The following is an 18225-nucleotide window of genomic DNA, read 5'->3' as shown; positions in this document are numbered from 1 at the left end:
GATCTTGCTTAGAAATGGCTTCTTCTTTGCACTGTAGAGTTTCAGCTGGCAACGGCGGATGGCACGGTGGATTGTGTTCACTGACAATGGTTTCTGGAAGTATTTCTGAGCCCATTCTGTGATTTCCTTTACAGTAGCATTCCTGTTTGTGGTGCAGTGTCGTTTAAGGGCCCGGAGATCACGGGCATCCAGTATGGTTTTACGGCCTTGACCCTTACACACAGAGATTGTTCCAGATTCTTCGGATGATGTTATGCACAGTTGATGATGACAGATGCAAAGTCTTTGCAATTTTTCGCTGGGTAACACCTTTCTGATATTGCTCCACTATCTTTCTGCGCAACATTGTGGGAATTGGTGATCCTCTACCCATCTTGGCTTCTGAGAAGCTCTTTTTATACCCAATCATGTTGCCAATTGACCTAATTAGTGTTAATTGGTCTTCCAGCTCTTCGTTATGCTCAAATTTACTTTTTCCAGCCTCCTATTGCTACTTGTCCCAACTTTTTTGGGATTTGTTGACCAACATATTTTTCCTTTAAAATGATACATTTACTCGGATTAAACGTTTGATCTGTCATCTACGTTCTATTACAAATAAAATATTGACATTTGCCATCTCCACATCATTGCATTAGTTTTTATTTACAATTTGTTTAGTGTCCCAACTTTTTTGGAATCCGGTTTGTACAATCAAATGAAATAGAATAAATTAGTGAATACTTGCTGTGATTTTGGAATCATTGACTTGCTTATACTTCCATGCTTTCCTTTCTCCCACAATTACAATTTTAAAAATGTTAACTCTTCACATTTTAGCATGAATCCCATTAAAGTAAAGTTGATTCCCTTTTATCGTAAAGAGGATCAAGTTTAAGTTTGGATTTTTGTGGTAAAATGAAGTCAATCATTTGTAATGTCTGTATTTCGTGCTTACCACTTTTGATGAATTCTAAATGAGCATCTTTATGATGAAATAACTCCACATCATAATTAGCTGATGTATTTGCATGCTGTTCTTCCTTTACAAGACAAGAATAAAATAAAAATATGTATTAACAATAACAAAAAGAATGCTGGCCATCTTTAGAATGTCAATATACATAAACATCACCAAGAATATTTAAAATATGTTAAATTAATTTAGCTACTCTAATACAGAATGGTATATATTATGTAAATAAAAAACTAAATTATGCAATTTTTTATTTAACTTTATCAATATTAAGAACATGTCAGAATATGAGGAGGTGATAGTTTTCCCTAATTCTGTCACTAACACAAGTAAATTATTTCTCATTACTCAACTTAAAGCTGTTTGAAGAAATAATACTAACATTAAAAGGAGGACTGTGTTTTATTTTTAAACTATGGCATTTAATAGATAAAGCAGTAAGCCTAGAACTTTAAAAGGGAGTTCTACACTTATTTTATCTCTTCATTAAAATGGAAAAATGTATTATTAGAACACAACTGCCACTGATCAAGTTAATAAGAGATAATTTTATTTATAATGCATTAAGACAATAATCACCCCTGCTGATTATTTCTCTTGTTGCTATGTTGCAAAGTCAAATTAAAACATATTTACATGGATTTTTCTACTCCTTTAGAAGAATATTTTTTATAATGTTAAAAAGAAGTTATTTAGATATATCAAGAATTTTATTAAAAATCTAAATCTAAAAATTATTTTATTGATAAGAATTCACCCCTTTATTTTAACAATTTTAAATTGAGAGGTTTTCAATTTTCTAGAGAAATCATACTAAAAAGCAAGTGTAGGTACTGAACTATCCTCATTTACTTTAACTTAAGTACCAATGAAGCATTTTGAGGGAATCATATTATTTAACACATTGTCCTGGATACTACATCCTTTGAAATCAAAGTGTCTTTCAAACAACTAGAACTGATTAACATTATCTGTGTTACTCATATACATCACTTGTCAAACTATGCTTTTTTTTTTATTAATTTTATTACAATCCATACAAAGCAATCAAGTTTTTACAAAAAGAAAAATTGAGTTAAGAACAGATCGATCCCCACCCTGAGAGAGAGAGCAAGCCAAACGGCGTAAAATTTAAGGCTTGTAAACATACCTAAATTAATAAATTCTCTGTGCTTTATGAACTTATTTTAAAATATTACTGATTAGATCCTGCCATGTTTTGAAAAAAGTCTGTACAGATCCTCTAACTGAGTATTTGATTTTTTCCAATTTTAAATAATATAACACATCAGTTTCCCACTGACTTAAAAGAGGAGAGTTTGGGTTCTTCCAGTTTATCAGAATAAGTCTGCGTGCCAACAGTGTAGTGAATGCAATCACAATTTGTTTGTCTTTCTTCACTTTAAGCCCCTCTGGAAGAACCCCAAACACAGCTGTTAATGGGTTAGAAGGGATTGTGAGTCCAAGGCTGTCTGAAAGGTAATTAAATTTTTTGGTCCAGAATGATGTTAATTTGGTGGAGGCCCAGAACATGTGACCCAGTGAGGCTGGGGCTTGGTTGCAACGTTCGCAGGTTGGATCATGCCCTGGATACATTTTGGACAGTTTTAGTCGAGACAGATGTGCTCGATATATAATTTTGAGTTGTATAATTGTATGCTTTGCGCATATGGAGCTTGAGTGAATTCTCTGCATTGCTACTTTCCACTCCTTTTCTGATATATTAATTGAGAGATCTTTTCTCAGTATCCTCTTGGATCTTTGAAAGGGAGGGATTGTAAAATGATTTTATATATTGTAGAGATGGAGTCTAATTCCTTGAGATTGAGCAATATTTTTTCCAGCATGGATGAGGGTGCAAGATGAGGAAAATCTGGAAGGTTCTGTTTAACAAAGTTCCTGATTTGAAGATAGTGAAAGAAATTTGTAGCTGGAATGTTAAAATTGGAATGCAATTGTTCATAGGACACAAAGATGTTGTCTATATAAAGATCTCTAAGCAAGTTAATTCCAAATTTTTTCCAGATACTAAAACTGCATATGTTTGTGAAGGTTGAAAGAGGTGGTTCTCTTGCAGGTGCCACAGATAGAAGCTTCTCCGTCTTAAAATGCTTTCTACATTGGTTCCAGATTCTAAGTGAGTGGAGCACAATTGGGTTATTAGTGTATTGTCGATAACGTGTGTTTATTGGAGCACAGAGCAAGGAATACAAAGAAGTACTGCAGGATTTTACTTCTATTGCGGTCCAAGCCTGTGTATGTTCTTCTATTTGTGTCCAGATTCTTATCGCCTGTATATTTGCCACCCAGTAATAAAACTGGAAGTTAGGTAGAGCCATGCCGCCTTCTGCCTTTTGTCTTTGTAGGGTCGCTCTTTTGATGTGTGGATGTTTTGAATTCCAAATAAATGAGGTTATTGTTGAATCTAATTGCTTAAAGAATGATTTATTAATGTATATTGGGATGTTTTGAAATAAAAAAGGAGCTTAGGAAGAATATTCATCTTAACAGTGTTAATTCTTCCAGCTAGAGTGAGATGAAGAGTTGACCATCTATGCAAGTCTTGTTTAATTTTTTCCATGCAGACGACGAAATTTTGTTGATAAAGAGCTTTATGTTTACTTGTGATGTTTACCCCGAGGTATTTAAACTGTTCTGCAATGATAAAAGGTAGGGTTAAACTATGCTTTTTAAAATGAAAAACTAGATTTAGAATTAGAATCAAAATTAAATCAGAATAAAAATAATGCTTTAATAGGGACAATGACTTTCGTTTTGCCAGAACTGCTCAGTCAGAACAGTTTCTAATTAAAAATTAATTACAGTGTAGTTACTATCTATGTAAGACAGTAAATCACAGTTCATGTTTTATTCTTTAAACTGTTTGTACTATATCTAGCAACTATCTGTCTAGCATCTTTTAACAGTAGAACCCCAATTATCCAAAGTAATGTGGCCTGATGCTACACTGAAAAAGTAAAAAATTTAAAAAATAAAACAAATGGCCATAGCCAGTTTGGATTAAAAAATAATGATGTAAAAGATTTTTCCAAATTATATAATACACATTTTAAGACCTCTTTTCAAACTCTAGTAAATTTAATGTTCCTTGCTTCTCTCTGCAATGTTCTGTAGTCACCTCGGCTTTCAAAATTTTGATAGGTGCAACGTCTTGACTAGACATCTCAAATCTGAAGCAGAAAGGAAAACAGTGCCATCTGTTGAGCATCTAACTTGTTGGCAGAAAAGTTTATTGTAATAAAAGCTACATTTTCGTAAGTTCATCTATTAAACATCCCCCAGAATGAGTTACATACATCTTCTGAATTCATAATTAACTGTAAGTATTGTATTTATTGATCAGACACCATGAAAAAAAAAATTCCCTAACAGGAAGATGGAAGAAGATGAGCGTCTGTGAAGCTGTACCTTTTCATGCTGAAAACAAAATGTTGTCTTGCCAAAACTGAAAAGATCAGCTTGGTCACCATGAACAACCTTTATTGAAGATTATCATCTGCTCCTTCTCAGACTGAAATAATAATTTCATTTTGAATGATTGATAAATCAAGTAAATTTAATTTTGCAATTTCATTTATTTTATGTGACACATATGGTACGGTGCATTCTGTTGCTTGCTTTGCCCACCAGACAGTTTTTACTTCAATATTATCATCGTCACAATTGCATTTACTGTAGTTCATAGTGTGATTGGTTTAGTTGGTGTTTTTGTTTTTTTGCATAAAATGTTAAGCAATTTTTACTCAATCAGACAACTCTGAAAGGGAAATTAGTAGAAATGTCAAAGTTTGTACTCCGAGTTTAGTTTATTGGGAAATATTTGGTTAATCCCAAAAACTAAATGTCAGTGGTGGCTTAAAAAATGTACTGCCAGTGCCTTCAAAACCAGAGGCCTGTGGGGTAGCACACAGAGGGAGGTTCATGTCCCTAGTCCCGGGTAACTCTATTGGTTTAGCTGAAGCCTCTGCAATATCTGACTCTAGAAGCAGCAAGCAATATGCAAACTATGGGCTTAGCTAATGCATATGTACTGTGCAACCTTTTGCAACATATGTGGCTTTCATTGCTATATTATCATTGTTCTTAGTTATAAACTTTTTAATATATAAACAATTATTTGTGTGTATTTCCACCTTGCATATATTTCTTTCTGAATATTATTATTTCTTATATACTTTTAAATGAGTTTCAATGTTTGTGTATTTATATGTACAGTATATTCATTTCTCTTTCTACATGTATGCACTGTATGTTTAGTTTCTTTAATTACATATGTTCTGCACTAATTATATATTACCTTGCCTACCTTTTAAATTAGAATTACACATCCATCCATTTTATTTCCAGACCTGTTTTTTTTGTACAAGGTAGCAGGGATCAAGGTGGTAACCAGCTTTGAGAAGAAAGCCAGTCCAATATAGGACAAAAAAAAACAAAAAAAACAACAAGCTGTATCTACAGTTGTTGCTATTTATTTAGTCTTGTAAATATAATTTTATTGTAAAATCTCTTTTAAAATGTCAAATTTATCAAATGCACCTGTATTTTGTAATTCTGTTGTGAACTCTTAAGTTACCTAGCACAGATTCTAGCAAGCATCAACCTTGGGATAATGACCATATTTTGAAGATTTTCTGTTCATATCCTTCAAATATACAAACACACTGACAACAGTTACATTGTCAGTTTCTTAAGGGCAATCCTATTCAGAAAAACTGAAGGTTAAAAATTAAAAAAAAAAAAAGTAAAAAAGAATGTTAGGTGCATGTGACCAAGGTGACAGAAGGGTGCTCAGTTAGTCTGAATATTTAAATCTAGGCTAAAGACGTAACACACAGTGTATTTTTAGAAAACTAGTAAACTATATTAATAGTTCTATACTTTCTAAATATTATTTACACTTTCTAATTTTATGTTATAGTTTGAAAATGAAACCTGCAAAAAAAAAAAAAAAAAAAAAAAATGACACTCCAGATAACAATAAGTAACAAAGCTCAAAATGCATAATGCTTCAAGCAGTCAAAACTTTTGTTTGCACAGTTAGAAATACAGTTACAAAGGTGCTGCTCATAGGAAACAAATCTACAGAGCATGAAAAAGTACACAGCGCATTTTTAATTTCATTGCTAAGTTCAAATAAAACAACTGAGTTCTGCATTAGCCCAAGTGATGATCCAGCAAAGGACCACTATTACCATTTCAAAACTACAACTCACAAAACAAAGTCATGCATGTATGTTGTCTTAAGCAAAAATTTGCCAACCATTGCATTTTGACAATTTATTAATTGCACCTTATTCTAACTATTCTTAACTACTCTTGTATCCATACACTTCTGCTGACAGCATCTTTACCATAAGTAATAGAAAAGATATCTGTGATGGCACAAAAACAGCACACATTTTTACACTATAAAGGTCAACCTAGCGTGCAGTTGGTATATTACCAGGGATGCCATACATAGCAACTTTTAAAGAAATCTGTAAATGCAAATATTATGTTCAACATAGATACTTAACAGCTACACAACAGCGGTCTAAATGCATTTTGATGCTGCTAGCAAGTATTGCTGAAAGTAGCAAAGTTTGAAATATTTTAAGAAAACAAACAATTTTGTAAGTTATGTGGTGCAATTGCAATATCACAAACACAGTTACCAGTTAACAAGAGGACTTATGCCAAGCAGACACACCTTAACATGGGCATCATCTATATGATTTCTAAATTGAAGGGGACTATAACAGATTATAGAATGGAGCTGCGAGCAGTTAAAAGGCATGCAAGCAAGCATGATTTTTGTTGTTGGATCAATATGATCAGCTTTTTAATCAGTTTCACTGTGCATGTGACAGAATTCTTTCATTTTATGTTGCACATGTGTCATATAAAAAATGACAAATCTGAAAAGAAGAAAACTGCACTAGTACTTGCAAATAATAATGCCATTATATAATGATTAAACCAAGATCAGAAAATGAAACATTCCATAGACATTTCACATTAACTGTTCTGCATATTAAAATATTATTTTTATATTATTTAGAAAATATATTTTTGCAGATGCCAGGTACATTATACATTTAAAGAAATCACATACAGTAGGGTCAGAAATAACGTCATCAATTCGAAAAAGTTTAGCTGTTTATTTTTAAGATACCTAATCAAAAGTTTTTAATATTTATTAAAGTATGCCTAAATGTTTAAAGTAGTACAGACATATTTTTTTTATAATTCATTGCAATAAGTATATTAATATGTCATATAAAACAAATATTTACACAATCTTCTTCTCTCTTGTCATCATGTTTTTCATTTTATATAATGTTTATCAAGTTACAATACAATAATAAATGCCTATAAAAGCTGACTGCTTAGATCTACTGCGTAAAAAATAAAAGAAAAGGGAAGGGAAAAATGAATACTCTAATACAAAAAATAAATAGCAAAGGGGTTTACAAAAAGTAAAGGGGGCAGAACATGAATTAAGTACTTGCTACAAAAATGGTCATTGGTCACTAATGAGCACAATACAAAGGATCACAGACAAATACTTAAGAAACAAAGGTTACTGGAGTTTGGAGAGATATATACAATAACAACATGTCCAAGCTATATTGCCTTATTGGGTTGGAAGGTGTAACAATATAGCTTTTAGTACTATGATCCTTTTTATATGTAAAATGTACTAACCTGGTCACAGACATTGAATGTGGGCTAGCAAAACAGAAAATATGATGCGAAAAGAAAAGCAATACAAAGATTATTTTGACATGATGCATGTTAACAAAAAAAAGCAAAATTGAACAGTAAAGAAGTCAATCTAAAACATAAGTTAGGAAAATAACGGAACCTTACCTTCATGGGGATATTTGTGATGGTAGTGGAAGCCAAGTCAAAGTGCTGCTGAACTAAAATGTTTAGCTTTGCTGCAAGGTGCCTTCCTGCACGAACACTATGTACTTCACTGGTTAGGACAGGAGAAATCTGGAAGAACAGCAACAATAATTTTGACAAGGCACAAATAACCAACGGAAAAGGTAAACTTTGATTAAATCAATCAGATCTGCACAGATTTTGTTTTAAAATACCATAAAGGAAACATCGTCTGATTCAATTGATTTTGTAAATTTCAGCATATTTTTCACAAGCAAATTTACACTCAATTTAAAACTAAATAAATGAAAACTTTGTTACTTCTGCTCTGCAACTGAATGTATCAGCTTAAAAACAGAGCTGTATATATTTATTTATCGATTGACTGATTAGCTGTATTATCTGTCCTGCAAGTCTGTATTCTTGTTTTTTATATTTCTGCTGCTGTATGCATTTGAAATGTGGCGAGTGCCCTCTTCTACGCGGTGGTGTGCTGGGGTGGCAGCATAAAGATGAAAGACGCCTCACGCCTGGACAAACTTGTTAAGAAGGCAGGCTCTATTGTAGGATTAAAGTTGGACAGTTTAACATCTGTGGCAGAGAGACGGGCACTAAGCAAACTCCTGTCAATCATGAAGAATCCACTGCATCCACTGAACAGTATCATCTCCAGACAGAGGAGTTAATTTTTTTGTTATTATTAAGTGATTGAAGCTATGTCATATTGTCCAAAATTAACACTTTCTGCTTATTTAAATAGAAAGCATGAAAACATTATGCTGAGTTACGCAGCTAGTTAAATTTACAGTAACTGGCTTCATCTAGTTTCCACACATCTAAACTATGTGAAATATAAAAATATATTCTTTTAAATACTTATACTGATTCTTACTGGAAAGGCTTGTATTTTCTGACTATAGTACAACATATAAAAGAGAGATAAATTGTAAATACATAAAAAAGTTATTCACAATATTTTATATGTATTATACTTGTCATTAACAGTATATACATTCACAGAATATATTAAAACGGACAACTATTAAAAATTACCCATAAATAACAGATTTCTGACTATTAACTGAAAATGATGGTATGAAACAACAAGGCAAAAAGTTCAAACTATATAGTTACTGATGAATCAACATTTCAAACTATATATTTGGGGAAATGTGCACACTAGTTCATGAATTGTATAGTATTAGGAGACATTTATACTATTAGAAATCCTTACTTTATATAGCATCCTTAAAAAGGAACAATCTTCTGGAAAGGGTATGAATGTACAGTGCAATTTAATAAGATACACCTATTCATTCAAACAGTATGAGCAGAGGTGTTCAATTAGAAGCAGGTATTTTATTTTGTCAATAAATTAGTCCTCCTGCATTAGCATATCAAATGCAAATGTTTTCAAAGAAATGAAAATAAAAAAACAGAGTTTTGGCCAATGAGTAAAACAGAAGTCAAGCCACATAAAAGTGTATGTGTAACAGGACCACATCATTGCCTAAAACATGCATTTATTATTATCAGCTGGTGTTAAAAATTTTACTGTTATACTTAAAACTTGTCTTTGATTTTTTGGAAATTAATTACAAAATAAAAACAGATTACACTTGTTTTAAGATGTAAGCAGATACAAATTAATTTAAATTCTATAATTAAATGAATAATTAATGTATTTAGTACACTAAATAAAATCCATTGTGAATAATTAAGCACTAATTCAAAATTCTTTTCACAATTTGCAATTTCTTATTTCTATAAAACAGACAGAATATAATTAAAATACTATAGGTTTATATAAGACAAATACTGCTCATAATAAATATTAACTTTTTAAAATATGGTATTACTCCAAGCTCCATTTTAAAATGGAATATGCTAAAACTAATGACTTTAAGGTGAAAAAAGTAAACTGTTAAATTAATGGCTTAAACAGTGATTTGATCTAATTTTCTCAAATGCATACCTCTCTCCTTGGCCGGTCAGATACAAGAGTGTCATCTCCAAATGGATGTGTGTGAATAAGAACCAGTTCACACTGCTGAATCTGCATAAGTCTTTAGAGTTTTAAAAAAAATAAATAAAAAAAAAGGACAAAACATAATTCAGAAATGCCCATATGTGACCAAATGTACACTAAGCTGACCTATTATAATGTATTACATAGTTGCGAGTCAAAGATTGCTCTGGTTGGTGAAAAACAGTAAGGGATCAATAAGGAACGCCATATTTTGTTTAACTTCTAGATAGAAGCCACACTGAGATAATTTTATTTTTTCAGGTTTTGGATTCCATAACATGTATATAGCCATTAGAAACTATAGTGGGGTGCAGGGATTCTTCAAAATGAGCAAGGTTAAGTGAGCTGGAAGTATGGCAGTATTAAATTGTATTAGTCTATACTTAGCACAAACATAAGAAAACTGCATTTTTAAAGAGCAGCTTTCCATTCATTGTCTGTAACCGTAATATTAATAGCTTGATCCTACTATTTGTTTAGGGTGACAGCTCACTCTTAGGGTCATTTTCTAATATTGGATATGATTGGAAGATGTTTCCTTCATCTCTATAATTATTTAGTAACAATGATGCTGGAAATTAAAGAAAGAGACATACACAGTAGTTAAAAAAATACATTAGTCACACTAATGTTCACTACATATTAAGACAACTCGAAGTCTACTATAGATAAACCTACTAATATTTTCGATTTTTTGAACATATATTCTTTACAATTTTTCTTACATATGACTAGTTCTAAAACACTACATTCTTAATGGATTTCAGTTTATATATATATATTATATATCTTGATTACATCTTGCCTGAAGAAGGGGCCTGAGTTGCCTCGAAAGGTTGCATATTGTAATCTTTTTAGTTAGCCAATAAAAGGTGTCATTTTGCTTGGCTTTTCTCTACATTCATAATGGCTAACACGGCACAACACCCTAGTACTCCTCTTGAGGGCAATCGTCTCCTATTCTCCATCTGCATGTCCGCAATATTTTTGGATACGCTTATATGGCGAACTGCTACAGCAAAACAATGAAATCACAAGCGCACAAACGCGTAGATCCTCACGCTACGGGAGAACAAGGAACACTGAGTGAGCTGACGGGCTGGCAGCGTCAGCTTGGGTGAATCCTCGAGTCGAGGCGGATTGGGAAACGCGTCACGCATAACCACAGCCTGGCTCGTGGCTCGTTATGCAAGCCAATGCTCGTATTGAGATCCGAATTTTTCGCTCATACTTTTCTCTTATCTTGAATTTCTCGTATACAGAGGTGATTGTATCTAGAGGTTCCACTGTATTAAACTTCTACAAAACTATGGTCTCAAATGAATATTAATTCCATAACCTAAACCAACCATCCATTTATGAACAGTGACTCAACCTGAATTAACACAACTTCATTATTAAGAGTGACTGTGAGTAACCAAATATCATAATAGTCATTTATAAATTTGTACTGTAAATGAGTACTTTATTATAATATATATATATATATATATATATATATATATATATATATATATATATATATAGTATAAATTACAGGAAGCAACATGTTTAAAGGAGGGTGGTGGCAGTTGTTACTAATCTACTGATCATTCCATATCCTCCTCCAACAACTTTCTATACCACAGATATTTCTAACAATTTTTACATAAACTATTTATGCATACATTTATAACACCAGAAATAGTTACTTTAAAATAGCAAGTAGTTAAATAATCTTCATTGCTTATTATTAAAATACCTACTTCTTTGCTTCGTCAGCAACTGATTGGCACTGGCCTTTCACCATGACACATCAATGCGCCTGTGAGTATTTATCACTCTTGCCTTGCCCAATGCCTTTCCCTCCATTTGCTCTTAAGAATTCTTAGCTCAGGTGTGGCAATTAGCTCAAAATATCCAAACTCAAACCTTCCTTTGCCCTTTTCTGTTCCTCTGTGCTTTATGCCACTTTCCATACTCCACTTTTTTTGTTACATTGCCTCCATATTTGTCGGTCATCCTCCTACCACCAATTTTTATTTACAAACAGGTATTTTATTTTCCCTATGGTAGTTATTTCTTTTTGTGCATACTGTATTTAATTAAGTTTGCAAAAATAATATATTACTGGATTTTTTTAAGTGACACGATTCTGGATTTTCATGTTGTTACAGTTAAAAGTAATATAAAAAAATGTACTTCAGATGCTGAGTCATAGGTTATCTGTTGTGTATCTATTTTACAGCAGCCATAAAGCAAGCACTTGTCTACATACCACAAATGTTTTGGCTGAAGGGAGTTTGTTATCAGTAATGACAACAAAGTGTCTGCACACACATCACACTTAACTTGATAATATAAATTATTGGATATTTTCCAGTTGCTATTTATGTCTTCATGACATTAAACATTTTTGTTTTGCTAATAATGCTGAAGGTGTGAAAGATGCAAGCAGCTTTCTTATTGGTGAATAGAAAAAGAGGCTTTGCTATCTCTCAGTGAAAAATATATATTGGAATCAGCTGGACAGGTTCTAATTGATGTATTCCAGAAGGGGAATGAAATTTTACTTTCATAAGACTTTAAAGTACCGCATAATTATAATTCTTTAAGTTTTACAAATAGGCACCAATATAAAGAGGACATTGTGCAATTTCAATTACATTTATCTTGAACCCAAAACCTATTCAGCATTTGTCCGCATAGGTGGAAATGCACGGCCTGGAATAAAATTATAAATTAGTATGCTGTCTAAAAATATAAGTATCCCCTCTAACACCCTAAACCTTTTACTATTACACAAGATAATTTAGAGCAAATAAATGAAAATTACAAAAGTGTCCATTTTGTACTTTAGAGTAAAAAATTCTACATTTATAACTTGAGTACTGTTGTTTTACACATCTACGCATTAATGGTTAACCCTCATTTTCAACACAGCTGCTCAAGATGATATCTAGTTGATTCTAGAGATCCCAGTTCTTTTAAGAAAAAAAAACGTAAAAGGCACAGTTCAGGTCTTTAGTAAGGACATACTATTCGGTTCCTTAAAGTGCAAGTCACTGTACAGCTATACTGTATCCTCCACAGCAGTGTTAGGGTACAGGTATTCTACGTATCCTGTCTCCAGCAGGCTATAACTGATGGTGCTCTACAGAGCTCAAATTATAAAAGGTCATGCAATGGATACTACATTGGTGTGATGGGTTATTCATAAGGTCACCCAAGATTACTTTCAGAAAGATAAAAATCACCACTAGTAAAAATTAAAGTCAAAGGGAAATGTTAATTACTCCCACTCAAATATACATCTATCTGTTTTCAATTTCTGTTTTTTCCTGGTTAGATCCATATACAGAGTGTTCACTTTAAGAAAAAAATCACCAAATCTGTAATATACAAGTTTACCAAGAATTAAGGTAGAATGTACAAAAACCTATACTCACCGATCTGACCCAGCAGCAAGTTTATTGTGGTCTTGAATTGCTTCTTGAACACAGTCCTCCAACATTCGCACATGTGTGTCACTAAATGATAGGGTATGAAAAGGGAAGGTGAAGAATACATCTCACAGACAAGTTTTTTCAGAGAGTGTAATTACGTTAAGCACAAAAAGAAAGCATTTCTAAAATCAATGTTTTACTATGCATCAGAATGACATTGTAGGACTTTAGGCAATTTTGACAAAAATATAAAAATATTTATTTTATACTTTAAGTGTATACTTTTCTGTAAATGTTATTAAGCACAACTGACATGAAAATATAGAATACTAATATTCAATATACTATGTAGGAGGAGAACTGGCATTCTGACCAGGAAGGAGGATGTGTTATCACCCGGGGGGGATGTCAAAACTGAAGAACAGATGGGATGGACGGCTGGACGAGGAAATAACTTTACACCTGGACAGACTAATACTTTGGATGGACCAGCAGAAGCTGAGAGTTAGGAGTGTTACATTCCTCATATACCAGTTGCAAATGGTGCTCGTATGGGATGCCAGTTGAGACAACTGCTGGAGAGATGACAGGAAGGGCAGCCCTGTCAGGTCCCCTTATGACCTGGAAGTGCTCCCCGGAAGACATGGCATGACACCGGAAGCACTCCTGTATCTGGCATAAAAGGAAGCCCACTGCTACAAATGCATGAGTCAGAGTCTGGAGGCAGCAGCAAAACTCAACGGAGGAGAAGGAGAGAGAATTGTTAGTTTATTGTTCACTAGCTATTGACCGCCCTAGCATACGGTGAGAAAGGAATTCAGAAATCAAGAAGAAAGAAATACTTCTTGAAAGACGCAGTTGTGAATAGGTGTTTTGCTGGAGACGACAGATAATGAGTCAAAAGATCTAACCCTAGAAAAAGCCACGTACAACTGACCGTAGCTGAAGACTGGTTGTTGTAGATAATAATAATAAATAATAATAATAATACATTTTATTTATATTGCACTTCATATTTTAGAAATCTCAAAGTGCTACATAGTAAAAACAAAAATAATAAAACAAGAAAATCTATGCATGCTTTAACAAAATATCTTTCTAAAAGATGAGTTTTAGATTCCGTTTAAAACATCAGTCGACTGTGGGGCTCTCAGGTAGTCAGGAGGCGTTCCACAGTCTCGGCGCCACAGATGAAAAAGCCCTATCACCCATACTGCGAAGCTTGGTTCTAGGGACTTGGAGAGTGTTAGTGTGTACAGAGCGGAGAGTGCGTGAGGAGGTATGGGGTAAAGAGTTCCTGTAAGTAAAGGGGGGCATGTCCATAGATGCACTGATGGGTGAGGAGAACGACCTTGAACTCAATTCTGAGTGGAACAGGGAGCCAGTGAAGGGTTTTCAGGATTGGGGTGATATGGTCATGCTTTCGCACCCTCATCAGGATCCTGGCAGCGCAATTCTGAATATACTGGAGTCTCTGAATACTCTTGCCAGGAATCCCGATGAGGAGCGCATTACAGTAATCCAACCTGGAGGAGACAAAGGCATGGACGAGCTTCTCTGCATCTTCCAGGGTGAGAGTTGGTCGGAGTTTAGCAATATTCTTGAGGTGGTAGAAGGAAGACTTACAGAGGTGTTTGATGTGGGCGTCAAAGGTGAGTTGAGGGTCCATTTTAACACCCAGATTGGTGACAGATGTGGAAAGGGGAATGTTTTGGCCAGCGAAAGTGATACTGGTGATGGTAGAAGAGCGGAGATGGTGTGATGTGCCAACTAAGATGGCTTCTGTTTTGGATCTGTTTAGCTGAAGAAAATTGAGCCTCATCCATGCCTCTATCTCCTCCAGGCAGGTAGTCAATGTAGTGATTGGCAGAGGAGCAGTAGAGGAGGTGGGGTAGTCCTGAGGTAAAGCTGAGTGTCATCAGCATAGCAGTGAAAAGATAAACCATGTCTGCTAATGACATTTCCAAGGGGGAGCATGTAGATGGTAAAAAGGATGGGGCCTAGCACAGAGCCCTGTGGGACACCACAAGTGACGTTGTGGGTATGAGATTTTGCGCTGCCCAGGGCGACGTGCTCAGTTCTGCCGGTCAGGTAAGATGTGAACCAATTGTGAACATTTCCAGAGAGTCCAATGGTGTATTTCAGGCGGTGAAGGAGAATGTTGTGGTCTATTGTGTCAAAAGCAGCTGTCAGGTCAAGGAGGATGAGTAAAGAAGGGGAACCAGTATCTGCTGTTATCAGAAGATCATTGGTGACCCTGACCAGGGCTGTTTCGGTGCTATGGCCAGGGCGGAAACCAGACTGAAACTTTTCAAACAGATTATTCAGTTTGAGGTGGTCATGAAGTTGAGTTGCAACTATTTTTTCCAGAACTTTAGAGAGAAATGGAAGATTGGAAATGGGCCTATAATTGGAGAGAACTTCAGAATCCAGGGTGGGTTTTTCAGTAGGGTCTGATGACAGCAGTTTTTAGTGAAGAAGGAATATGGCCAGCCAAAAGGGACTGGTTTATGATCCTGGTGATAAGTGGAGAGACGGCAGAGACGTTGGCCCTCAGTAAAGGTGAGGGAAAGGGTCCAGGGAACTGGTAGACAGTTTCATTTTCCTGATGACATCCTCCACCTCTTCCCGTGTGGCAACAGAGAAGGAGCAAAGGGGCTGGACAGTCTCAGACAGTAGGTCGACAGTTGGGGGGGGCAGGATATCCGTGGTGGAGAGGTGTAAGCGGATGTTATCAACTTTTGTTTGAAGAAATTATGTGCATATTGCACCTCTCATGGTGGCCTCAGAGTGGGCAGGTGAAGGAGGTTTGAGAAGGTGATTTATAGTTGAAAAAGTTTTTGGGGTTCCTGGAACTGTTGCTGATGATGGTGGAATAGAACCTGGACCGTGCAACCTTCAGAGCTTCTGCATACGCTCTCTTGTGTTCCCTATAAGCCTGTTTGTGGACAGTCAGCCCAGAGGCCTTGAACCGCCGCTCAAGGACACGGCCAGCCGTCTTCATTTTTCGCAGTTCGCAGGTGTACCAAGGTGCTGAGCACGAGAATGAGACGGACCTGGATGTTAAGGGGGCGTGGAAGTCCAGGAGACTGCTCAGGGACTGGTTGTAAAAGTCCACAAGGTCAGCAACAGAGAGGGAGCTGGTAGGGTCAGAGGAGAGAAGTTTAAGGTCCAGGGCCAAGGCATCAACATTGATGTTCTTCAGATTTCTGAAATGTATCTGTCGTTTTAGTTTGATATGGGGGGAAAGAATGGGCAGCTCCATTGACACTACTTTGTGGTCTGAAATACCAAGATCATATACCTGTAAGTTACTGATTAAGGCAGAATTTGAAATGACCAGGTCAAGTGTGTGACCCCTGGAATGTGTGGGGACATCAACATGTTGTTGTAGATTAAGAGAATCCAATAGCTCAAGGAAATCAGCAGTGAGATAACCTGTGGGATTGTCAACATGAATATTTATATCTCCTAGAATTATGATGTTGGCAGAGGTAGCACAGAGTGTTGTGAGAAGATCAGTCATTTCCGGGATGAAGGCAGAGTTGGGTTTTGGAGGTCGATAGATAAGGAGAACAGTCATGGGAAAAGGAGGCTTACATTTAAATGCAAGGCACTCGCAGGAAGATGTTGCAGGTATCAAGATACGGGACAACCCCAAATCCTGACGGTGGATGATAGCTAAGCCACCACCACGCCCAGTGCTGCGAGCTGCTTCCAAGTAACTGTAGCCAGGAGGACAGGCTTCATTTAGGGCAGAGTAAACCTCTGACTGGTGCCATGTTTCTGTCAGACACATGAAGTCAAGTCCTTTCTCCCTGATGTGTTCTTCAATCAGTGTGGCTTTATTGCAGATGGATTGAGAGTTAAACAGTTCAAATTTGACTAATGACTGTGAGGTCAATCTCTGTACTGGTCGCAAAACATTAAAATCCACTCCACGCAGCTTAGAATCAACTCCACAAAATAAATCCAGGCGGGATGTGAGAATCTCTCGGTGTTTCTCTCAATAGCTCTGATGTTTCCCATGCTGGAGTGCAAAGATCTCACGATACTTTCAGAGTTGATAGTAGTTGGAATGACGGTGCTCTGATGACGCGTCAAACGTGCGACAGGTGACCAGAAAGATGGAATATTGGGAGCAGAGCACTTTGGCAGGTTATGGAAAATGAACTTTCGACCGGAGCCTCTATGAGTGTATCGAGGACGGCGAAGGAGTCCAAGTTCTTTGATGATGGAGATGTTAATTTCAGGAGTGGTTGCGGGATTAAGTCGGCGGAGTTGTGAGCTGGAATAACTGAGCGCCATTCTGACCGAGGAAGAAAGGAGAGATGCTATCCAGACAGCGCTGTAAAATCCAAAGCAGACAATAAAACAGAAAATCCGGGCATCAGGGCATCCGGACATCAGGTGAGTAGACAGCAAAACTTGATAAAATCCATAAAATCCACGGCAGACGGTAAAACAGTATATCCGGGCAACAAGTGAGTAGTCAGCTAAAACTTAATAAAACTCGGTAAAATCCGTAAAAACCCACGGCAGACGATGAAACAGTACAAAAAAGTACAAACTTTTAACTAAAAACTAAAGTAAAAGTAAAATAATAAATTAGTAATATAAAACTCATAAAGCTCAAAGGGAGAAGCGGCGAACATTCAACGCCAGCGTCCTCTCCTACCTGACGCTCTTCAGCAGATTAGCGCAAATCTTTGCAGACGTTTGTCCTTGGGACTTGTTGATAGTCATGGAGAAGTCGAGTCTGATTGGGAATTGTGTGCGTTTAAAGGGAGATTGGTGTCGGAAGGAAGGAGAGAGATTCTGGGAATTAAGATTGTTTTAGAATTTTGGATAGCGATCATCCATCCATCCATTTTCCAACCCGCTGAATTCTGAACACAGGGTCACGGGGATCTGCTGGAGCC

General features: G+C 35.7%; 1 protein-coding gene across 3 annotated transcripts in view; it reads right to left on the bottom strand.

Moving 5' to 3' along the window:
• ints13 (integrator complex subunit 13) overlaps positions 1 to 18225 on the bottom strand; it is a 73091-nt gene that overhangs the window by 42092 nt on the left and 12774 nt on the right. For all 3 annotated transcript variants that reach the window (XR_005634697.1, XM_039761549.1, XM_039761548.1), the window contains exons 5-8: positions 13307 to 13387; positions 9825 to 9915; positions 7832 to 7960; positions 938 to 1022 (exon numbers count right to left, since the gene is read on the bottom strand). Coding sequence is in view for 2 of the 3 variants with exons in the window: in XM_039761549.1 (XP_039617483.1) it covers positions 938 to 1022; positions 7832 to 7960; positions 9825 to 9915; positions 13307 to 13387 (386 nt within the window). In the remaining variant the exon portion in view is untranslated. The remainder of the gene's footprint in view (positions 1 to 937; positions 1023 to 7831; positions 7961 to 9824; positions 9916 to 13306; positions 13388 to 18225) is intronic.

The sequence above is a fragment of the Polypterus senegalus genome, chromosome 8, assembly GCF_016835505.1.
Source record: "Polypterus senegalus isolate Bchr_013 chromosome 8, ASM1683550v1, whole genome shotgun sequence".
Taxonomy (NCBI): Eukaryota; Metazoa; Chordata; class Cladistia; order Polypteriformes; family Polypteridae; genus Polypterus; species Polypterus senegalus.
This window is presented reverse-complemented; position numbering and strand designations above follow the sequence as displayed.